This window comes from Thalassophryne amazonica, chromosome 14, assembly GCF_902500255.1.
Source record: "Thalassophryne amazonica chromosome 14, fThaAma1.1, whole genome shotgun sequence".
Lineage (NCBI taxonomy): Eukaryota > Metazoa > Chordata > Actinopteri > Batrachoidiformes > Batrachoididae > Thalassophryne > Thalassophryne amazonica.
Window position 1 is genome coordinate 15,257,032 of NC_047116.1, and position 25,851 is coordinate 15,282,882.

At 41.2% G+C, this 25,851-nt stretch overlaps 1 protein-coding gene across 1 annotated transcript; it reads right to left on the reverse strand.

Annotated features, from left to right (window-relative positions):
* Positions 1–5,097: 5,097 nt before the first annotated feature.
* col8a1a (collagen, type VIII, alpha 1a) lies at positions 5,098–16,748 on the reverse strand. Its single transcript, XM_034187136.1, has 3 exons — positions 16,619–16,748; positions 11,473–11,778; positions 5,098–7,327 (listed from the first exon to the last, which is right to left on the reverse strand). The coding sequence occupies exons 2-3, from the start codon at positions 11,765–11,767 to the stop codon at positions 5,403–5,405; spliced, it is 2,220 nt and encodes a 739-aa protein (XP_034043027.1). The 5' UTR covers positions 11,768–11,778; positions 16,619–16,748; the 3' UTR covers positions 5,098–5,402.
* Between the last annotated feature and the right edge of the window lie 9,103 nt (positions 16,749–25,851).

The following is a 25,851-nucleotide window of genomic DNA, read 5'->3' on the forward strand; positions in this document are numbered from 1 at the left end:
TTCAAAACGCATCATCATTTTAAATATAAACAATTAATTAAGATCACATGGTGGCTTAGTGGTTTGAACTGTTGTCTCACAGCAAGAAAATCCGGTGTCACATTCTGAGATTGCACCATACTTACATACCATTTATCACTTTCACAAAGATAAAGGTTCCCTTACTAACAATTTTTGGTTCCCATTACGTTCCTGGAACACGAGCCCTTGGTTCCGGTTCGGTTCTTGCTACGTTCCCTGAAAGTCATTTTTGGTTCTGTTTTGGTTCTCGGTTGGCAGGAAAGTTTCATTTTGGTTCTCAGAATGTTACGCATGTGGTTCCCATTTGGTTCCCTCACCGTTCTCACACCGTCCCTTTATTCTTGTTCATGTCATGTTTGTTCCCTCAATGTTCCCATATGGTTCCCATAACCTTGTTGATTACATATTTGGTTCCCTAGATGTGCTCCTGATGTTCCCCCAACCTTGTTTATTATGTGTTGGTTCCCACAAGGTTCCCCTACTACATTCTAGTAACCTTGTTGGTTACATATTTGGTTCCCAATGTTCTTTCCCATAATGTTGTCATATTTCTGTAGTTTGTAATTCATTGTAAAAGTTTTGCATGCATGACAACTATTTACTTCAGAGCATAAGCAGTGATGAATGACCAGGCAAATGTTGCAGGACGAGAATGTTTAATAGAAAAATATCAGGAATACAACATGGTACACTTGTAACTTTAGGCATTTATGTATGATGATTAACAACACATTTATTGTGTGTATTTTGTCATACATATCCATTTATCTTTATATATTCTTCTTCTTTTGGTTGCTGCTGTTAGGGGTCGCCATAGCAGATCAGTCGTTGCCATCTCACCCTGTCCTCTGTATCTTCCTCTGTCACACCACCCACCAGCATGTCCTCCCCCAGCAGATCCATAAACCTCCTCTTTGGTCTCCCTCTTCTCCTCCTGCCTGGTGGCTCCATCATCCTCAGCATATTTCTCCCTATATACCCTGGGTCCCTCCTCTGCACATGTCCAAACCATCTCAATCTTGCCTCTCTGCCTTTATCTCCAAACTGTCCTACCTGTGTTGTCCCTCTAATATGTTCATTCCTAATCCTGCCCGTCCTCATCACTCTAAATCACATCTTCAGCTCTGCCTCCTGTCTTTTTGTTAGTGCCACCGTCTCTAAGCCGTACAACATAGCTGGTCTCACTACTGTCTTGTAAACTTTCCCCTTCACTCTTGCTGATATTCTTCGTTCACAAATCACTCCTGCCACCTTTCTCTACCCACTCCACCCTGCTTGCACTCTCTTCTTCACCTCTCTATCACACACTATATTACTTTGCACAATTGTCTCCAACTAGTCTATTTTCACCACTTCTACTCCTTGTAACCACACACATTCACACACATGTACTCAGTCTTGCTCCTACTGACTTTCATTCCCTTGCCCTCCAGAGCATATCTCCACCTCTCCAGGTTAGACTCAACCGGCTCTTTCCTCTCACTACTGATCACAATGTCATCTGCAAATATCATAGTTGTTGGAGACTCCTGTCTGATCTCATCTGTCAACCTGTCCATCACCACTGTGAACAAGAAAAGACTCCTGCAACTGTTTTTAATTAAACATTTTTATTTAGAAAAATCAACACAAACAGCAATTACAAATATGAAAAAATAACAACTAAGTAAAGTTCTTTGGTTTCAGTGAAGACTTTTACAACTGGGATCAAAAAGATAACTTATATAATGTATGATGTCCTTTTATGGTATGTCGCTCACAAACATTGAAAATATCTTATGGGATTTGCATTTGTTATTAGATCTTGTGAAATTTGGTAACTTTTAACATTCAGTCAAAGACTTGGTTGAGAAAAGATGCTTTGGAGATTACGTCAGTACAGATTACTAGTGGTAGTGGATAAACATGATGCTAAATAAAGTATTTCAAAACAGCAATGCACAATTTTCAAAATAACAGTATTTTATGTATAACTTTACTGCTAGAAAAGCATAACAAAATAGGGACAAGAAATCATGAATGGCAAAACACTTACAGGATAAAAATTTTGTTGAATTTTAAACATGGCAGCAAGCGTTTCAATTTTTTTTATGAACAGACAACTGTAGAGTTGTTACATTTGTTCAAATGGTCTATTTTTGCTCTCCTTTCAAACTTGATTAATTGCAGCACTGCTTTAAAAATGTTCTTTATTACTGACAACTGTGCATGATCATAGATCTGGTTCACCATTATTTAACAACTCAAATACATGAGGTTTAAATGGTTTTAATGAAATTCTACAGCACCTATGTTTTTTTTTTAACAGTTAACATTATACTGTGATGACTGTGATATAAAAAGTGGCATATGTCCAAGAAAAAGTTAATTTGAACCCTGTTTTCACAAATATATGGCTATTGTAGTACTAGATGCATGAACATATACAGCCATATACAGCCGGTTGTATCTGTTAGAAAAGTATCCGACCTTTTTATTTTTTTCAAAAACCATATGGATTTGAATCACGTGTGATTGCATCAGCCAAGCTTGAACCTTCGTGCGCATGCGTGAGTTTTTTCACACCTGTCGCTTGCGTCATTCGCCTGTGAGCAGGCTTTGTGTGAGCACTGGTCCACCCCTCTCGTCGTTTTTTTTATTGCGAATAAATGTCTGAACAATTTGGAGCTTTGCTGCCTCAATTTTTTTTCCAGAAACTGTGAGAGACCTCCAGGTGGACACCGTTCGGAAAATTAATATGGCTTTCAGGGACGATTTTATGGGGATTACACAGATTAAGGAGTGATCCAGCCGGTTTAAAGACCGCCCACAGCTGCTGAGAGTGTGCCGCGCTCCGAGCGCCCATCGACAGGCTGACACCCCGCTGAAACAACCAGATCATTTCCAACGTGAAGGCTTTGTTGATCCGGGACGTCATCTGACTTTCACAAAAAGGCAGAAGGCATAGATATCAGCACTTTTTCAGCACATTCCACTGTTACAGGAGTTTTTTTCATGGAAAGAAAAGCGGAGGGACGCGCCACGTAACCGTTCATTACGCGGCACAAAACCACCTCCATGTTGGTCTCACAGGACGGCTTAAAGGTGGATTTCAGACGGCTGTCGGTTGCTTTTCAGTCGTGTGATTATCCGAGAAATTGAGCATGAGCTGGACATGCCCCAACATGTCCTGTGAGGCTTCATCACGGCGTTGCTTTGCACCATACGGCGCCATGCGAACTCCTCCGCACGTCTGTCTCAATGTGCCGAAAAAGTGCTGATGTCCACGTCTTTTCACAATTCCTGTGCTAGTCAGACGACATACCAGATCAAGACAGCGTCCAGTTTAGAAATGAACGGCACATTCCACTGTTACAGGAGTTTTTGTCATGGAAAGAGGAGCAGAATTTCGTGTGTCGCGGTGGAGCCGCATGGCGCAAAGCAACGCCGTGATGAAGCCTCACAGGACATGTTGGGGCATGTCCAGCTCATGCTCAATTTCTCGGATAATCACATAACTGAAAAGCAACCGACAGCCGTCTGAAATCCACCTTTAAGCCGTCCTGTGAGACCAACACGGAGGTGGTTTTGTACCGCGTAATGAACGGCTCCGTGGCGCGTCCCTCCGCTTTTCTTTCCATGAAAAAAACTCCTGTAACATTGGAATGTGCTGAAAAAGTGCTGATATCTATGCCTTCTGCCTTTTTGTGAAAGTCAGACGACGTCCCGGATCAACAAAGCCTTCACGTTGGAAATGATCTGGTTGTTTCAGCGGGGTGTCAGCCTGTCGATTGGCGCTCGGAGCACGGCGCGCTCTCAGCAGTTGTGGGCGGTCTTTAAACCGTCTGGATCACTCCTTAATCTGTGTAATCCCCATAAAATCGTCCCTGAAGCCATCTTAATTTTCCGAACGGTGTCCACCTGGAGGTCTCTCACAGTTTCTGGAAAAAAATTGATGCAGCAAAGCTCCAAATCGTTCAGACATTTATTCGCAATAAAAAACGACGAGGGGTGGACCAGTGCTCACACAAAGCCTGCTCACAGGCGAATGATGCAACCGACAGGCGTGAAAAAACTCACGCATGCGCATGAAGGTTCAAGCTTGTCTGATGCAATCGCACGTGATTCAAATCCATATGGTTTTTGAAAAAAATAAAAAGGTCGGATACTTTTCTAACAGACCTCGTACATTACTTGCCAGAATTAAAAACAAAACACATTTTTACTTTTTGCAGAGAAGTTTTCAGTCAGTAAAAATAAAACCCTGTCAGTATTTAATTTTGATTATTCAGTTTTTGCATTGTATGCTTACAAACGTAGACATACACACAATGCTCATATGAACATGGGCAATTTTAACATTTCTTAAAAAAAGTCAAGCTACACTTATTTGCCAAGTTGGAAAAACAATTGCAACCTTATTACTGTCACCCAGCGTTTTTACAGTTTCCTTTTACAAAAGTATCATCATTTTCTTTTGGTGTTAAAATATTAATATAAAGCCGGTTAAAAAAGAGAAAAACATTTCTAGTCTTTAGCCATTCCATAACAATAATCATTTATTTAAAATCGACTGCTGTGAGGAGCAGAGGAGGTGGCTCATTGGATAGGGTTTGGGCTACCCATATCTATTTATCTGTCCCTGTCTGTGGATACCGACTTTTCTGGGTAAGTAACCTGTGATGGAATGGCATCCCATCTGGGAGAGTCGTACACTCATCTGCTTCACTCTACAGAATCCAGAGATAATCAGACACCAACTGTGAATGAGAGCCTACTGCATAGACGATTTAAGGACTATATATTAAATGAGCCAACGACAACAATATTTAACTTCTTCAAATAGCTGCAGTCAGACCTAACAGTGAAGTACACAACAATTTGAGACACATTAACCCTGAAATTGATCGAAAGAAGTGTCATACACAACAAAACCATTCATTATTCATCAAAGTTGCTGAAAGTATGTTTACGTTTGTTGTAAAATAACACTATAAAAAGGCCTATATATCAAACAACAAAACAGATTTTTCATTAGAAAATAAACTCTTCAGGGATCTATAGAATGCAGACATTACTATGTGGTCAGATTATATGACAAAGTAAGGTTTCTGGCATAAAGGGGTTATATTTAGTCTAATTAATCATGAGTGTGTTTGGGGCACAATTTAAACCAATGCATCTGTGCTGGACACGGCCCAAATGCATTTAGACCATATGCTTTTGACCGTGCACTATACTGTAAATGGTCAAAACAGGGACCAATGTTGAACATGTACTACTGCTGGCACATCAGTCCTCACTCAGGTGTGTTTACAGGCCATCTTCCTTGTCATATTTGTCCTTCTAAGGTATTTTATAACCATGCTTCACACTTGTTGCACAAGCTGCAGTTTGGGGGTTTACATTGGATACAGTAAGAACCCGGAAAATGAAGAGTGCATGTACTTGCCACCATAAAGTCCTGCAGCCTGGTCTGAGGGCAACTGAACATGCACAGTGTCCCCAGGCTGTAGAGGTAGTACTGCACTCCCTGATGCTTGATCTACAAAACCTACTTTGTACTCATCATATGTGTACATTACAGGGTCATTGTTCCTCATCAAAGTCACCCACACATTTGCTCCTTTGCACTGAATATGGTAGGCGAAATAATAAATCCCAGGGATGTCACAGGTGAAAATGCCCGTCTGGGGGTTGTAGTTTTGCCGACCATTGTACAAGAGCTTGTCAAAGACTACTGGAGTGCCGACTGGCGTAAAGGAAGTTGTTGCTACAGCTGTGAATGCTGGTATTTCCGGTCCACTGGCACCCATTACCACTGCATCTTTTCCTCCATATGTGCCTTTTTTATAACTACCAGCCTTGATACCATCTAGTCCAGGGCCCATCTCAGAGAGTACTCCAGCCATGTCAGGTGACAGACCAGGTGTTCCAGGTGGGCCTGGTAGTCCAGGAGGACCAGGCTGACCTGGTTGTCCAGGGGGTCCCAATAATCCATCTTTTCCTGGTGGCCCTATTGGACCAGGAAGACCTTGCATCCCCTCTCCATCAACACCTGGTGGACCAGGTGTCCCAGTATCTCCTTTTGGGCCAGGAAGACCATGACGCCCAGTTGGACCAACTGCACCATCCATTCCAGGACTTCCTTTGGGGCCTTGAGGACCCATTTCACCGGGTAATCCAATTTGTCCCTTAGGTCCTGGAAGTCCTGTCGGTCCAGGGGCACCAGGTAAACCTTTATGCCCATCATCTCCTTTGGCACCGCTTGGGCCTGGTGGTCCTCTTGGCCCTGGCTCCCCACGTTCCCCAGGAAGACCATCCACACCAGGAATCCCCTGAACACCAGAATCTCCTTTCACTCCATCAAGCCCTTTAGGCCCTCCTTCACCACTGTCTCCTTTTGGACCAGGAGCACCTATGCTCCCTTGTGGTCCTATAGATCCTGCAGGGCCAGGGGGACCTTGAGGTCCAGTACTCCCCAACATACCAGGTACTCCATCATGGCCTCTATCTCCCTTATGTCCTTTGGCTCCAGGAGGACCATGTATACCTTTATCACCTTTTGGTCCTAAATGTCCTGGTTTACCAAATCCAGGCAGTCCTGGTTTTCCTGGCAAACCAGGTGGCCCTGCATCACCTTTTGCACCTGGCATACCTGGTTTGCCTGGCAAGCCATCTTGACCTGGCTTTCCCTGGCTAGGTAAACCTGGTGGGCCAGGCTCTCCTTCTTCCCCAGGAGGCCCAGCTGGTCCTTTCTCTCCTGGAAGGCCAGGTTTTCCTGGTGGTCCAGGTGGTCCTTGTACTCCATTTAATCCAGGTTTACCAAAACCAGGCAACCCTCGAGGACCAGCAGGTCCTACATCCCCCGGAGGCCCTGGGGGACCAAGCTGTCCTGGTTGTCCCATTCCTTTGTCTCCTTTAGGTCCTGGTAATCCTTGAATTCCTGGGAGACCTTTGAGACCTGGTTCTCCTTTGGGTCCCGGTTGTCCTGGAAGACCCTGCACCCCTTGTTTACCTATTCCTTGTAGCCCAGGTGGTCCTGGGGGACCTTGAGGACCAGGCTGTCCAACTGGTCCTTCTCCCCCCCTTGGACCTATCTCTCCTTTTGCTCCAGGCTCCCCATTTCCACCTGGTTTACCTGGCATACCTGGCACACCTGGTTTGCCCACTCCAGGTACTCCTGGTGGACCTGGATGTCCGGGAGGTCCCTCTGGACCAGGCTGTCCATTGCCTGGAGGTCCTGGAGGACCCTCTGGTCCAGGGGGCCCAGCAGTGCAACACTCCCCTTGAGGAATTCCTTCAGCAGCACTAGGGATTGTTTGACCTGTGAGGAATGAGATCAGTTGTCATCCAAAAAGTTTGTACTGCAAAACACATGAAAATAAATGTAATTGTCAAGTTAATATCACAGAAAGCTTTGAATACTTATACTCAACAAAAATATAAACGCAACACTTTTGGTTTTGCTCCCCTTTTGTATGAGATGAACTCAAAGATTTAAAACTTTTTCCACATACACAATATCACCATTTCCCTCAAATATTGTTCACAAACCAGTCTAAATCTGTGATAGTGAGCACTTCTCCTTTGCTGAGATAATCCATCCCACCTCACAGGTGTGCCATATCAAGATGCTGATTAGACACCATGATTAGTGCACAGGTGTGCCTTAGACTGCCCACAATAAAAGGCCACTCTGAAAGGTGCAATTTTGATTTATTGGGGGGGGGATACCAGTCAGTATCTGGTGTGACCACCATTTGCCTCATGCAGTGCAACACATCTCCTTTGCATCATCCGTGAAGAGAACACCTTTCCAACGTGCCAAACGCCAGCGAATGTGAGCATTTGTCCACTCAAGTCGGTTACGACGACGAACTGGAGTCAGGTCGAGACCCCGATGAGGACGACGAGCATGCAGATGAGCTTCCCTGAGATGGTTTCTGACAGTTTGTGCAGAAATTCTTTGGTTATGCAAACCGATTGTTTCAGCAGCTGTCTGAGTGGCTGGTCTCAGACGATCTTGGAGGTGAACATGCTGGATGTGGAGGTCCTGGGCTGGTGTGGTTACACGTGGTCTGCGGTTGTGAGGCTGGTTGGATGTACTGCAAAATTCTCTGAAACGCCTTTGGAGATGGCTTATGGTAGAGAAATGAACATTCAATACACAAGCAACAGCTCTGGTTGACATTCCTGCTGTCAGCATGCCAATTGCACGCTCCCTCAAATCTTGCAACATCTGTGGCATTGTGCTGTGTGATAAAACTGCACCTTTCAGAGTGGCCTTTTATTGTGGACAGTCTAAGGCACACCTGTGCACTAATCATGGGGTCTAATCAGCATCTACGTATGGCACACCTGTGAGGTGGGATGGATTATCTCAGCAAAGGAGAAGTGCTCACTATCACAGATTTAGACTGGTTTGTGAACAATATTTGAGGGAAATGGTGATATTGTGTATGTGGAAAAAGTTTTAGATCTTTGAGTTCATCTCATACAAAATGGGAGCAAAACCAAAAGTGTTGCATTTATATTTTTGTTGAGTGTACATCCACTATATCTGCATATTATGTAGGGAAACATGGGGAATGTATTGTCACACATTTCAAAGCAAATGTGAAACTGAAGATACATCCAAGGCATCTGTAGTTTATTGAACTTGTCCCTACCAGATTTAGTCCATAAAATATGTAAATAAGATAAAAGTTATAGGGCCACACTATTTACATATTATTATCACTTTACTGAGGCATTGCTAGGCTGGTAGCATAAATTTACATCGATGCTACTTGGCTATACCTGCCCGCAATAGCGAACAAGTATCAGCATACCCACCCGCTGTGCATAAACAAATGACATCATAGCACGCACGCAGCCCAACAAATGTCCGCAAAGGAAAAGATGAAAAGGCGAGAAGTGTGTGTTGGTCCCAATATGGATATTCCAGATGATTTTCTCATGGATAGTACGAGAATGAACAGCAGCAAAAGCAGCCGGCTTGATGAGGACGCACTGGTGAATTTGGAGAGCAATGCGCGCCAGCCGACACAACAAAAGTTAAAGTGAGCCAACTTTTTATGTCCACGTTTGCTGGGTGTCGTGCGTTTTGAAATGACACTAAATATTTTTAATGTCATTCCACGTGTTGTGTATCTCAGTAAGTGATAATAATGCAAATAACATGCTGTTGTCGTGTGGTATGCATTTTCAGAGGCCCGATGTTCATGCCCAGTCACCCAAAATGACAAATATTCGCCCGAGTTAGACGAATATATCTGACTGGTTGGCTACGGCGACACTGTGTGCTTTGTGCTGCAAGATGGTCTTTTTAAGCTAAAAGTAGCATGTGGACATCACATACTTTTAAAGCCATCAAGTTTTTAAAATAAGAATTTTGCAGTATATCTGTGTCAAGGAGCGGCGTCGGACAGAGGGAAGATGGCGAGAAAGACGGTGTGAAAAAGACTGACAACGACTCAAGGATCTGTGGAATTGACGCTGGCTTGAATTTAAAGTCATTTTCATGAACACATCCGAAAGATAAACGAAACGGGACAAGCGAACTGCATCTTGTGCCACCAGGACATTAAATCTGGTAAGATTTTTTTCTCTCCCTGGACAATAAATGTGCTTTTCAAACAGGATTTCACACAACATTATGTGACTTTTTTATTATTAATGTAGACTTTCTTTCATTGGAAAAAAGACAGTGTGGCTTTGAATGGATTTACAGTACAACCCTAATTCCAATGAAGTTGGGACATTGTGTAAAATGTAAATAAAAACAGAATATAATTTTTTGCAAATCCTCTTCAACCTATATTCAACTGAATACACCACAAAGACAACATATATAATGTTCAAACTGATAAACTTAATTGTTTTTGTGCAAATATTTGCTCATTTTGAAATGGATGCCTGCAACAGGTTTAAAAAAAAGCTGGGACAGTGGTATGTTTACCACTGTGTTACATCACCTTTCCTTTTAACAACACTCAATAAGCGTTTGGAAGCTGAGGACACCAATTGTTGAAGCTTTGTAGGTGGAATTCTTTCCTATTCTTGCTTGATGACTTCAGTTGTTCAACAGTTTGAGGTGTCCGTTGTCGTATTTTGTGCTTCATAATGCACCACACATTTTCAATAGGGGACAGGTCTGGACTGCAAGCAGGCCAGTCTAGTGTTGTAGGTTGTAGTGTTGTAATGTGTTGTAGGGCTCCATTTCAAAATGAGCAAATATTTGCACAAAAACAATAAAGTTTATCAGTTTGAACATTATATATGTTGTCTTTGTGGTGTATTCAGTTGAATATAGGTTGAAGAGGATTTGCAAAAAATTATATTCTGTTTTTATTTACATTTTACACGTAATTCACACAAGAATATAAGTGGCTTTTTCCTATAGGATATGTATGTTATTGATATTTTGCCATGATTTTCAAAATATTCTACATTTCTTCCAGGAGATGCTGAAAATGTATCATTAGATACGTCTTCTGGTTAAAGATGCAAATGTAGAAATTTCAACTCATTTCTGACCAACCTAAATTTATTTTGGTATGTGCTAATTTGCCACTTCCTGAGCATATTTCACAATAAAAGCACTTTAACTTTAAGGACATTGGTCGGCCTTTACTGTGACACTGAAGATGCCAGCAGGACCTTTTGAAATAAACCTTGACATTAAACAACCTCTCACTTTTTTCATAAAAAACAAACACCACTGTGTTGTGTTAGAACATTTTTCAGAATTATAGCATGCCCGAAATACATTTTAATACATGTGTGACAAACCAGGACAAAGAGAAATTGTTCTGAAAATGATGTTTGCTGAATTTTGAGCTTTACCAACTCAAGTTCTAATATCTATTTGTATGGTAAAGAAGAAAAGAACAGAGACACACACACACAGATGAAGTGGGTAAATTAATAAAGACAAACAACAAATTATGAAATTATGGCAGAACTTTGGCAGAGAAGAGAACACTGGACAAATTGCTGGACATTATGGAAGATGCCAGTCACCCTCTGCACACCGTCATCAACAAATCCAGGAGCCTCTTCAGTAACAGACGGCTCCTTCCCAAGTGCAGGACCATCAGACTGAAAAACTCCTTTGTCCCTCAGGCCATCAGACTGAACAACTCCTCACTCAGGGGGAGGAGGAGTAACAGGAAGACAAAGAACGGGAAGGAGAGGAATAGTAGTAGCCAGTAAACCAGTAGCGAGCATTTCTGGTATTTATTTGTGTGTATTCATATTTATATTTGCAAATTGTTTTTTTTTACTTTCACTTTTGATACTCTGTGTGCTTCTTAACCTGTGTGCTGCTATACAATGCTGCTCAAACCTCAATTTCCCTGAGGGAGTCTTCCCAAGGTTCTGTCTAATCTAATCTAATCTAATCTAATCTAATCTATGAACATCAGAGGAAATAGATTTTTTTTTTTTAAATGTTGAATTTCTCACCTTTGTCTGGACCCCCCTTGTAGCTGCGCCTTTTATTCGCATGCTCTTTGCCCTTCAGCAAAGGCGTCTGAGGCAGCTCCTTCCTGAAGTGAGGATACTGCAGGTAGGGCACGTCTTTGCCAGGGTACTGTTGCTGTGGAAAGCCTTCTTTGCCCAAGCCCAGATGTTGGAGGTACGACATCGGTGGGTAAGGCTGGCGCTGTTGACTGTGTCCATAGTATCCAACGCCGTAAACATAAACAACCAGTGCAAGCTGCAGCAGCATCAGGATGACGGGGTTCTGCAGGGGAAGCATGGCCTCGACCTCTGTGGAGCAAAGAGAAACCATGATACTGCTGCATGCATTCATTTTCCATGTGTGTGTTTTAACACTGTTTAAAGGCACAACGCTTAACTTATAAAAAACAAACAACAAAACAAAATCCTTAACACCTTGACATTCAAGAGTTTACTGATGAAAAATCTGAATTTCAGGTTGGTGAATTGATCGTTATGAAAAATAAGTACTTTTTGCAACTGTGTTCACAAACATTACAGCTGAGTGATATTTTGTCCCTGTCAGATTTTGAGTCTTGCACACTGCAAACAATAAGATGCTACGTTATGTCTTCCTCTGCTGGATATACAGTGGAAATACATGCAATAATGCTTTTGTAGCTGTTTTTTTTTATTTACAGTATATAGAATAGAATACAGTAGAACAGAATAGATGTTTATTGTCATTGCATTTCTGTAATGAAATTCTGGTGTTACTTTCCAAACAGCTATTACACACACACACACACACACACACACACACACACACACACACACACACACACACACACACACACACACACACACACACACACACACACACACACACACACACAACACAGCAGCAGCTTTAAAGAACAATGAACAGCACAGGATGGCAAGACCTTCTTAAAATATATAAAAAAAAGTGCTTAATAAAATTTTTAAGGTGCTTAATGCTTAGTGAGGTCGGATAGTTTTAGATATGTAAGCAGACTGTATTATTTATTGCACACATTGATATCCGTTACTGAATGTCTGTGTGTTTTGTGGGAGAAGGATGGAGATGGGGTGATGGAGGTCACAGCTCTGGGGAAAAAGCTGTTCCTTAGCCTATTGATTAGATGCATACCGATGCATGGTTTCAAAGTTGACACAATCCATTCTCTGCTGATGTGCACGCTGTTGATTCTGAGTAGCACAGAATAAAGCACTAAGAAAGACACTCAGAGTGCACACTTCTGCCAAGACTGCAAAATACGTACAATATCCAAAGGCTTCCTGTAGAGTGAGTGAATACAGGTCAGACAGACCCATATATATGTGTCTTCACCAGATCCAGACTGTTATCAGAAGTGATATTTTCACATCTTAAATTTGAGAGCCGGTACACAAACCCTTATCAATACCTGCAAAATGAAGCTCGTGAACTTCAGCAGAGGCAACCAAACCACATAGCTAAAAATCAGGATTTGATTCTGACTGTCTCAATATGTACATTTATACAATAAAATGTACATTTGCACAAATAAAATGAGTGGATTTTTAAAGGAGTTATTTTGAATTCCAGTGCAAGTTCTATTTTTTGGCATCATCCCTCAGCTTCATAGTGAAGTGGAGGAGAGAAGGATTTTCGCTTGCATCTCCTATACTGTAGCTGAACCTTCAAGTCTTCTTTTTAAGAAAATCCTCATTTATACCACTTCATCATGAAACTGTAACTGGTGACGGAAAATGCAAAACTTGCACTATGCAGAATTTCTCCAGTTGTACTCGTCGCCACAGAAGCCTGTAATGTCTTCAGGGCGAGCACAAGGGTGTCTTGGTGGCTTTCCTCACAGATGGAAGAGATAACTTCGGTTTTTACAGCAAAATTGGACAAATGCTGATACAAGCACTAAATTTGGCATGATGATTCCCATGGTAGTACTTACCAAATCTGGTCAACTGGTCGCTTGAAAATTCAAGATGGTGGCCATCTAGGAAAAAATGACATACCAAAAACTGCTTTTTGTATAGAAATGCTCCTAATTGATTGATTTGTGTAACATTCCTGGTAGGTTGTATGTTATTCATCACTGTGGATCTATTTTACAGCACCAGTGAAATCCAAGATGGCATCTAATTTCAAGATGGCTACCAAATCAACCTCCAAATCCTTTTTTCCCCTCTCAAAAATGTCATTACTTATTTGATTTGTGTGATCTTGGGATCAAATTAAGGGTTTTCAGGTGTGCTAATTTTTTTTTTTTAATTTTTCATGTTCCAATAACAATATGGCAGTCTTAGTAGCATTCATTCATTTGACAATGTTGACTGCAGATATTCAAAATAGCAAAACTATATATTCAAAACTTAGCACCTTTTAATAGGTCTACATGCAGTAAGTTTCAGAAGATGAACACTTTCAACACACATGCTGGATGGAAACCATGAATACTAAATGGAATAGACCTCATTCTAATTTGGCACATAAGTAAAATAAAACATAATAAATATACACTCAACAAAAATATAAATGCAACACTTTTGGTTTTGCTCCCATTTTGTATGAGATGAACTCAAAGATCTAAAACTTTTTCCACATACACAATATCACCATTTCCCTCAAATATTGTTCACAAACCAGTCTAAATCTGTGATAGTGAGCACTTCTCCTTTGCTGAGATAATCCATCCCACCTCACAGGTGTGCCATATCAAGATGCTGATTAGACACCATGATTAGTGCACAGGTGTGCCTTAGACTGCCCACAATAAAAGGCCACTCTGAAAGGTGCAGTTTTATCACACAGCACAATGCCACAGATGTCGCAAGATTTGAGGGAGCGTGCAATTGGCATGCTGACAGCAGGAATGTCAACCAGAGCTGTTGCTCGTGTATTGAATGTTCATTTCTCTACCATAAGCCGTCTCCAAAGGCGTTTCAGAGAATTTGGCAGTACATCCAACCAGCCTCACAACCGCAGACCACGTGTAACCACACCAGCCCAGGACCTCCACATCCAGCATGTTCACCTCCAAGATCGTCTGAGACCAGCCACTCGGACAGCTGCTGAAACAATCGGTTTGCATAACCAAAGAATTTCTGCACAAACTGTCAGAAACCGTCTCAGGGAAGCTCATCTGCATGCTCGTCGTCCTCATCGGGGTCTCGACCTGACTCCAGTTCATCGTCGTAACCGACTTGAGTGGGCAAATGCTCACATTCGCTGGTGTTTGGCATGTTGGAGAGGTGTTCTCTTCACGGATGAATCCCGGTTCACACTGTTCAGGGCAGATGGCAGACAGCGTGTGTGGCGTCGTGTGGGTGAGTGGTTTTCTGATGTCAATGTTGTGGATCGAGTGGCCCATGGTGGCGGTGGGGTTATGGTATGGGCAGGCGTCTGTTATGGATGAAGAACACAGGTGTATTTTATTGATGGCATTTTGAATGCACAGAGATACTGTGACGAGATTCCATTGTTGTGCCATACATCCAAGAACATCATCTCATGTTGCAGCAGGATAATTCACGGCCCCATGTTGCAAGGATCTGTACACAATTCTTGGAAGCTGAAAATGTCCCAGTTCTTGCATGGCTGGCATACTCATCGGACATGTCACCCATTGAACATGTTTGGGATGCTCTGGACCGGCGTATACGACAGCGTGTACCAGTTCCTGCCAATATCCAGCAACTTCGCACAGCCATTGAAGAGGAGTGGACCAACATTCCACAGGCCACAATTGACAACCTGATCAACTCTATGCGAAGGAGATGTGTTGCACTGCATGAGGCAAATGGTGGTCACACCAGATACTGACTGGTATCCCCCCCAGTAAAACAAAACTGCACCTTTCAGAGTGGCCTTTTATTGTGGGCAGTCTAAGGCACACCTGTGCACTAATCATGGTGTCTAATCAGCATCTTGATATGGCACACCTGTGAGGTGGGATGGATTATCTCAGCAAAGGAGAAGTGCTCACTATCACAGATTTAGGCTGGTTTGTGAACAATATTTGAGGGAAATGGTGATATTGTGTATGTGGAAAAAGTTTTAGATCTTTGAGTTCATCTCATACAAAATGGGAGCAAAACCAAAAGTGTTGCGTTTATATTTTTGTTGAGTGTATAAATGCTTAATAAAATACAGTATAATATAAAATGGAACTTGATGGCAGAATCATTTTAGCTGATCAAATTGGAGTATTTCTATGCAAAAAGTGATTTTCAATAGGTAATTTTGGTGGCCATTTTGGAAAATGGCCATCATCTTGACTTTTCAAGTGGCCAGTTGACCAGATATGCTAAGTAACATCATGAGAATCACCATGCCAAATTTGGTATTTGTATCACTAAATACACAGTTTTTTTTCATTATCTGCTCCACAACGAGTCTTCTTGTACGGCCACTCAGTTTTTGAGACCCTCCTCCTGCAGACATATTTACACATTAAACTACATACTGTTCATATTTCTTAATGATTGATGTAAATGAAGTCCAAGTCCAGATGCTACAGCAATGATATGGACATTTAAGCACGTGCTTTCTTTGTTTAACATCAGGGAAGATGAATACATTTCATATCTTCCGGTTTTTGCTCAAAAAGTTCGGAGCTGGCGATGGCGAAGCTGGGAGTGACGAGGATTGACAGGCAGTGAGCACATCAGAAGAACAGCTCAGCAAGGACAGTTTGGAGACAAAGTCAGAGAGGAGAGATTGAAAATGGTTTGGGCATGTGAGGTATATAGGGAGAAGGATGCTGAGGAAGGAGCCACCAGGCCAAAGAGGAGGTTCAAGGTTCATACAGGTGGTTGGGGTGACAGAGGAAGATGCAGAGGACAGGCTGAGATGGATTTGATGATCTGTTAAAAGAAGAAGCAGCTCAGCATACACAAGTCTCGACCAAAAGAATCAAATTGATCATGTCTAGCTGTGCAGAACACACGTCTCATGTAAAAGACGTCATTCTCTCGATCATCAGTGGCAGGGGTGCGGTGAAGGTTTGGTTCTGAGCTGCTCCCCGTCTGACAGACACATTTCCATCTATTCATGTCTCTCCAGACTTCCCACTTCATTTCCAGTCGACATTTCTGCAGTTTTTCTAATCCGCTTCCCAAACCACATCCTTAGTGTCCGCTCCATCACTGGTTCCTTAGATCTGCGTTGGTCTTTGACCTTTTCTCAGCTGACTGCAGATTTTAACACGCCTGTGCTGCTGTCGCCCCCGATGAGAGCTTTTGAAAGAAGCCTGCCTCTTTTCCACGACGACAATGTCCCACCAAAGAGTTCAGGAGAAAGCTGTCGAGGTCCACAGACAAATGTCCATGCCACCTGAGATAAGGACAGACTGAGTTCCACCTGTGAGGGCCGATCCAGGTGGAACTGGTCGTTAAATGTCACTTATACTGCGGGTTTAGGTTCTTGAGCTCGTGGAGGACAAAAAGGTTGGTGAGACAGAAGAAAGTGGCTACTGGGAGGGAAAAAAATTATAACATTTTTGCCAGCAAACAACTTCTGAGAGTAAAAAATAAACAAACAAAAAATTCTGATCAAAAGCTTTCAAGAAGAGTTTTCAAGAGTTTTCAAGCACCACATCTTTTTTCTAGTTTCCACAAGAGACGGGCAGTTACGACAAAACATGCAGCAGAATGATGTTTAATATTTTTAAATAATGGATTTATATGTGTGTCATAATGTTATTGAATAGCTGTGTAGTTTATATAATTTGTGTTAAATTCATGACTGTATAAAACATGAGGAACATGTATTTGTATATACACGTGAAGGTGACCGTGTGTTAAATGGTTGCACTCAGCCACAATTTCATTTAGCATTTTAGGTTTTATTTTAAACATTTATTCATAGATTGTTGAACAATTTTTATTCATGAAAAAAAAAACTGTATATTATTACTGAGTTATTATTATTATTACTTTGTCCCGAGGAGGTACCACTCAATGTTTTCTATTTAAGATATAAACAATTAAGACAATTTTCCACTTTGGTGAACAATGAACATCTATTTTATATTTTATTCTATTCTATTCTACACACAGGTACTTTGTGTCCATGTCAAAAACAGGTCTACCCGACTAAGATCAGGAGCGTTTGAGGTAGGTTCAAACTGTCCTACCATGGTGTGGACAGGAGGAGAAAGAGTGTTGGGATCCTGAGGGATTATATGAAGAGTGCGTTTGAGGAATTAGAGTGATCCATGTGAATGTCATCAGTGCATATGCCCCACAAGTGGGCTGTGAGATGGAGGAGACAGAAAGGTTTCTGAAGTGAGTTAGATGAGGTGGTAGATTAGCGTACCCAACCATGAAAAAGTGGTGGCTGGAGCGGACCTCAGTGGGGGTGTTGGTGAAGGGAGCAGGGGTGAGGAGGAGATGGTGGTGGATTTTGGAAAAGGATGTTGGAAATGTCTGGTGAATAGATATTTTAAGAAGAAGGAGGAGCACAGAATGATGTATAGGAGCAGAGGAATGTGCACACAGGTGAGTTATGTCCTATGTAGGAGATGCAACCTGAAAGAAAGTGGAGTCTGCTGAGCTTTTCTCCACATTATTGTGAACATTTCCTCCCATATTTCCACCTCACTGACATTTTTTGAGGAGAACAGAGAAACATACAGGCTGCAGGGGATTTTTGTGTTTTTATTTTTTATTTTTTGCTGTGATATTGCACAAGCAGAATCCACGAGCCCCGTTTATGTTGTCTTCATGCACATGTGTGACCTCACTGTCACACATACAGTACACACACACATATGGCGCTGCACCTGTGATCCGTGGTTTTCGCCACGCTGTTACTCATCTCTCACATTCTGTGGAGTGACAGTTTAATTTTTCACATGTTGCTGTCAAATCATTTGCTCTCCTCAGTTGTTACGGTGACTAACTGGGAAACAGCAAATATGTTCTATATCCTCATGCAATGATCACCAGTGTGTTCAGTACTGACAGACACGTGCACGCACACAAATGTACACTGTGACTTGAAACGGATTGTAAAGCAAGATCTGAGGCGTTACTGTGATAAGTGGAGAAGAGACATACTGTATAATTTAACTATTTGTCTGACCCTCATGCTCCGCCCTCCGCACTGAGCATAAGGTTAATGGTCAAACCCAGAATTACCCTTACAAGGCTGTTTTGGAAAGAGTCAAGGTCATTGGGGTCGAAGTAAAAAAAAAAAGGAAACAGGGGGGATTTTTCACTCCAATACCCACCAAACATGGTACACATATGTCAGTGGGTTCTGGAATTACCTAGCTGTCTAATTTTAGCAAAGGTCAGTCTCTAGAGTAAAGATAGTTGGGGTCAAATGTCAAAATTTTAATTTTCCCTCCACTTTGTACTAACCTTGACACATATACGGAGGTGGGTTCTAGAATTGCCCAGGTGAGATAAAATTTCCAAAGTATCAATCATTGGGGTCCACGTCAGTGGAGTCAAAGTTTCTTTTCTCTCCCTCTGTCTGAGGTGTAGATGACGCCACGACGTCACGGGCTGAATATGACGACTGCATAATTTCTGAAACGGACGTGGAATGGACTCTGCCGCTGGAACAGTCTCACTGAATGGCATGAGCACTGCTGGATGACCCCTGCCTGAGGACTGGACTTCTCATCAAATGCATTTTCTTTTGTTGTGGTATGTTCCATTTTGTAAAACTTTGCAAAACCTTGCAGCTGTTAGAATGACGTAAGTAGTGGGTCACCCCTCTGAGTCTGGTCTGCTTGAGGTTTCTTCCTCAGTATCATCGGGGGGTGGGGGGGGGTTCCTTAACACTGTCACCTGTGCTCTTGCATTAGGGGTTGGTAAGGTTAGACCTTACTTGTGTGAAGCACCTTGAGGCAACTTTGTTGTAATATGGCGCTATAATAAACTAAATACATTGAAATTTAATTGAAATTGAAAGGTCAAAATGTATTTTTATTCAGATGCCCACCAAACCTGGCTCAAATGTGTATTAGTGTTCAGGAATTGGCAATGTGTTATCAAATTTACCAAAGGTCAGTCTTTGGGGTAAAGATAATTGAGGTTAATGGTCAAAGTTTAAGTTGACCCTCCAATATGTAACCAATCTTGGCATATATATATATATATATATATATATATATATATATATATATATATATGGAGGTGGTTTCCGGAATTGCCCAGATGGGCTCAAACGTACCAAATGTCTATTTTTGGGGTCAAGATCATTGGGGTCAAATGCCAAAATGTAAGCAGGTTTTTTTTAAACTCCAGTATGCACAAAATGGGGCGCACATATGTAGGTGGGTTAGAGAATTGCCTGTCAAGGTCAAAGATGCCAAAGGTCAATCGTTGGCGTCAGTTATTGTCTTCATGACCAGATGTACTATTTATGTAATTTGAGAGTACATGTACCTCCATTTATATTGTCTGTCTATTACAAAATAATTATTTCCTCGAAATTGTCTTATGTCCCCCAAAGACTTTACCTGTTGTCATCACAATATCTATGTCCTGTATGATGTCATAACTGGCTATAATATAAATACAGTAGGACAGGTTTAGGCACATTATTGATTGTTCTTGAGGTGTGGTTGCTGTAATGATTTATGATAACTGCAGGCCTAGTCAGTGTAATAGTATATGCCATTGTACCAGTGTCATTATAATATGCATGCACTATGAAAATAAAGGATCATAAAGCATTTTGAAATAATGCGTTTTTGGAAAAAAAAAACTCCATAAATACTAAAACATATTCACCAAGGAACTCTAAATTATACGGCCTGCTAAAAATCCGGTGTTTAAATCTTGCTGAACATCTGACCCGCTCCACCTTCCTCCCTGCACCGCAGACCACTAACAAATGTATCCGCTGGTGCCTGCTAACAGCGCTGGTATTGTGGTTTCTCAGTGAAACGGAAAAACATTTTCAGCTTCTTGCCTCCCTAAACGAACCGTAACACCCCCCAAAGCACACCTTGTAAAATTAACGCCTCTTCAAGTCACACTACAAACACTGTTGTTCAAACAAACCAGAAGAATGAAGCTGCTAACGTGCACGCTGGGCCACAGCTGTGCAGCTCGGCCACCAGCGTTTGTAGATTCTTGCACCATTTTTTGCCCCCCACCCCCCACCATCAGTCTCACTTTTCTGAAGCTTCTTTTTTGTCTTTTTATTTCATGTATTCCTCAGCTTTGCTGACTGTGTGCACAACAGTGAACTCTGCAAACACACATACAAATATAAGCTGACCACCTGTTTGACAGTTTGAACCTCTAAAATTCACATTTTGTCGCACTTCACTCACTCATCTTCAACCGCTTACTCCAGTTAAGGGTCACAGGGGGTGCTGGAGCCTATCCCAGCAGTCGTAGGGTGTGAGGCGGGGTACAACTTAGACAGGACGCCAGTGTGTCACAGGGCCACATATAGACAAACACATTCACACCCGTACGCACACCTACGGACAATTTAAAGTTTCCAATCCACTTAACCTGTGTGTCTTTGGGTGTGGGAGGAAGCCGGAGCACCCGGAGGAAACCCACACAAACACGGGGAGAACATGCAAACTCCACACAGAAAGGCCACAGGTGGGAATCGATCCCATGACCTTCTTGCTGTGAGGCAACAGTGCTAACCACTAAGCCACTGTGCTGTCCTGTTGCACTCCAACACAAAAGAAAAAAAAAAAAATCAGGTTTGTATCTTAAATAATTGCAAAAGTTGATAAATGAAGGGGAGGAACAGTGGAAAAGAAATTGTATTAAAAATATAGATTTTTAGTTTTTCTGAACAAGATCCCTATAATCATCCTTCATCCGAAATTTGTAGCACATTTCGAATGATTCCAACCACATTTGCAGGTATGAACTTCACCCATGTAGATCTGCTACTTAACAGGAAAATCTCTACAGACTCAGAGGACACAGTTAGTCATAAAATGTAAAAAAAAAAAATCTCTAATTGGACAATTAGATGGATGAACTCAGGTTGGACATTGTTGTATATGCTTGGTCTACATCATAAAACAACTTAAACCTTACAAACTTAAACCAACAAATTTAAACCAATTTAAAATGTACTGTAGCACAGTTTGACAACAATAAAATAACAAATTCTCAAATATAAGAAGTTGAATTGTGTCACCATTAACTGTTAAACAACTCAATGAATTTATTATTAAAATAATTAACCATTTTTCCATGTCAGATGAAAACAACTTGTGCAAAATGTAATATATATGATGGCCCAGAATGCGAGCAAAACCTTGGTTCAAGAATTACCGTACATTTGGTAATAGTAACCATGATAAAAGAATTTTAAAGGTCAGTGTAATTACTAATTTAGATGAAACTGATGACAATTTGTATAATTCACATGACAAAGAGTCGGTTCAACAGTACCAGCTGGGACTTAGAGTTGAGGCCAGGGGACTTGATCATAAAATTCTCCTTACTGGTTTGCAGTTGATCATTGAATGTCCAAACATGAAAACTGGTAGATAAAAATAACAATACCTAACCAACCAACCAACCAAAGCTACAACAAATAACAACAAATTGTGTAATTTGACTCATCAGGTGTTCCTTAAATGTTCAGCAGCAGACGATGTTAACCTGACGCCACCTAGTGAATAAGGCCAGAAACAGCCATGCGAGGTCCCTCTGAACTTCGATGAGGTTGGCTGATCACCGCAATGCCACAATGTGGAATGCCGTACATTATAGTTGTATTGTTACATTGTAAAAGTTGTATTATAATCCAATTACATTTTTTCCGTGAATCTGATTGGTTAAGCATGTGAGATTTCAGACTGTATAATATGGGGGTAACGGTGGCAAAATATTTGACCGTTTCACATTTTGATGTATTACTCTGTGCCCTGGCTGGTATTCTGATGAAATGTCATTCCTGTCGAATGTCATTCCTGTCCTCCGTGCAATATTGTCAGGACGTGGAACTGTCGATTTATGCAATGAGACGCACAATTCACCAGAATGCCGGCTGCGCGCTCTGCTAGTGCTGTTAGCTGAGAGCGAGAGAAAGTCGCGTACCGACGCCGCAGACAAAATGGGTAAATTTAAGCTACCATACGAAAGTATTGATGTGGATTCTGATACAGAATTACCGTTTCACATTTGATGGATTTGATGGATTTTCACGTTTCATGGATTACTTCATGCCCTAACCGCGTTTGGAGTGACACTGCCTCGGCTCGACGGTAAGCCTCGCCAACCGAATTACCTACAGAAATATAAACCGTGCAAATGATGGAACTGAATTCGAATGGGAATAATCCCCTTGTGTTATTCCCTAAATAATGGAGTTGCATTTGCGATTGCATGTGCCCAGACATAGTGGACACTGGGCTCCCTTGTGCGAGTAAAGCCCTAGAAACAAGTTTTGCTTCCGGTTTATCATGAAATTTCAGTTGCATTTGTCTCTGGATTTGATAGAAGCGATCAGGTAAGTAGGTGTTACTTAAGAGAGCAGGTTTGCAGGGTCCAACTTTGCAAAAGCAAAAAACAAAACAAAACCTTTTTTATTACACTGCCCTTATCGTAGTCAAACGACTAAATAAATGAACTTTGGTAACACACACTGGTTGTTAAGAGATGTAAAGATCCACAGTGTCTAAAGGGGATGGCTGTTGAGCGTCGATGTGTCTTTTTGTCACAGTTCTGAATGCAAATATTTCATAGCAGACGAATCGTTTAAGTTTCACTGTGGCGACAAGAGATCAGGGTCAGAGAGAGACGCTGTTTGCTCTGCAGTCTGTTCTCACCAAACTGCTGCTCTGACCCCCATCACATCCATCTGACAGTTTGGCTCCAGTTTTGTGCACATACAAACATGCACATGGTAAACATTTGAATGCATATTTGCCTTCATTCTCTCAGTGCAAAGTTTATATTTTATTTTCTAACATTGTAGAAAGAATTCAAAAAAGGTAAACAGCCTTAATATACAACGAATAAAAGCAAAAAAGGCTCTGAAGTCTCAAACTAAATATGAATTTCTACAACATGATTTCAATTAAATTAAAATATTAAAAAGCAGACTTATTCTTTCATATTAACGCAACTAAATCATCATTTTTACAGCCAGGTGGCTTTAGACAGGTCAGGAGATGGACACAAGAACATCTCCAACTTATGGAATATCTCTACAGAGGGAGGTAGAGATCATGTTTTAGAAGCTAGTTTTCATTATGAGATGAAAAGTTTTACTTAAAAACAAGAACAAAATCAAAATATATGTGATAATTTGCCTATTGGTGTCCAGTACTTTGCATACAGTTGTATGATGAGACACCATTTCTGTGTATTTCTACCATTATCTCCAAAATAACAGTAAAGTCTTTAAAATGAGAAAGTAAAATGTTCAAATGAAATCCCCGTATTTAAGACCTTTGAAGTAACCATGCTTTTTAAAAATAGTAAATTATGACATCATAATTTACTATTTAAAAAAAAAAGCTTTGTTCATAAAAATTGAAGTTCTGAAAATAGATTAACATTCACAACATAATATATTTATATACAATTAGTTAGTGACTATAGTGATTAAAAGCAGTTGCTAACAAACACATTTCAATCTACACTTTAATTTAGGTTAAAATTACATGTAACCCCTTGTGTCCAAATGTTTGACTGCAACAGTACGTCTGTGAAAACTAAACTCACTCACACACTCATCTTCAACCACTTACTCCAATTAAGGGTCACGGGGGGTTGGAGCCGATCCCAGCAGTCATAGGGCATGAGGCGGGGTACACCCTGCACAGGATGCCAGATTGTCAAAGGGCCACATGAAAACTAAACTAATACAATAAAATAATGAGCACAATCCATCACAAATGCTACAAGATGACCACAAATCAACAGTACCAAAAAAATAAAGGTGTTCAGCGTGCAGTGACATAACAGGAAAATCAATTTGGAGGCTGAAATCAGACAATAACTGGCCTTTAAAAAAAATAATATTTTTAGAGCTGAAATGCTCAATAATACAAGTGTAAAGTTGAAAAGACATTTTAATTTAGCAAATGCTGTTACTTATTTCTGTGTTGCATTTTAGCATCTCTTTGCACTTTTTTTGCACACTAGTTTTTAATGTCATAATTTTTATTGGTCTTTTTGAGTTTCACGGGGGTGGTATTAGGCTTTAAAACTGATTTTATTTCATCAATCTTTTAGGCTGTTTTAAGGCAGGTTTTTATACCTCAGTTTTAATATATTTTATCTGTGTTATCTGTCAGGTTTCACTGCTCTGCAGCTGTTGTAGCACTTTCACCCATGCATAATCAATAAAGTATATTTGATTGATTGATGCTTTATTACCAAAATGTACAGTTTTTCACATTTTTGTTGTATTTACATGAATCCTTCATTGCACTATTTCAATTTACAGGGAAATTTACACCAAAAGTATTTCTCACATAAACAAGATAAATACATACCTATGATACCTGTGAGAACAGTTAAAGGCAGAAAACAGTGAGAGTTGGACCTTACCTTAATGAAAGGCTGCTTAATGAGGAAATAATCACTGCAGACAAACAAACAGACGTGCAGAGGGAACATAACAGAAGCTGACCTTATGGACGCAGCTTATATCTGCTGAAGGGCGGAGCTACTGAGGTGGGATGGAGAAGATGCATCCCCTGCTAACTTTGCACCAGTCTTGCTCCATTTTGGCCTCATTTATGAGCAAAAACCCAACTTGTTGAGCTCCTTGGGGTTATAACTCATCCCCAACTTGAAGGGAGTAAATCTACCAGTTTCCATCAGAACACCACCACCTCAGTTTTGCAGGTGTTGAGTCGCATCCTGACTGCTTCAACTGTAAAACTCCACAATGCTGCTTCTCCGCTGACGCCGACCACTGGAGGTCAGGTTCTGAAGAAGCCACAGCGCTACATCATCTGCAAAAAGTAGTGATGGAATCTAGAGTCCACTACAATTTCCATCCTGCAGCGCCTCTGTGCACAATCCAGCATACCGGACACAACATAACGTGCACACAATTGAGTAACCTGACGCAGCAGCTTACTGCTCAATATTCAAGCATCCATCTGCAGTAATTTGTATTCTGGTCACACACATTTAACACCACTAAATGCCACAACACAAATTGTCATCCCTGATTCGAGGCCATACACAAACATGCAACTACTATAAATGCACAACAGCAAATTACACACACACTCTTGAGTTGTGGTGTGAAAGGTACACAGCAGCCAGGAGGTAATGAGTCACTGTGTTTGCACTCGTGCTTCAATTCTTCTCCTCTTCCAGTAATGAAGTGGCGCCGGCCACCCAGCCTGCAGCTTTTACTCCACCTTTGAAAATTAATCCCATTTACGGGCAATTAGCAGTTTGAAGTGT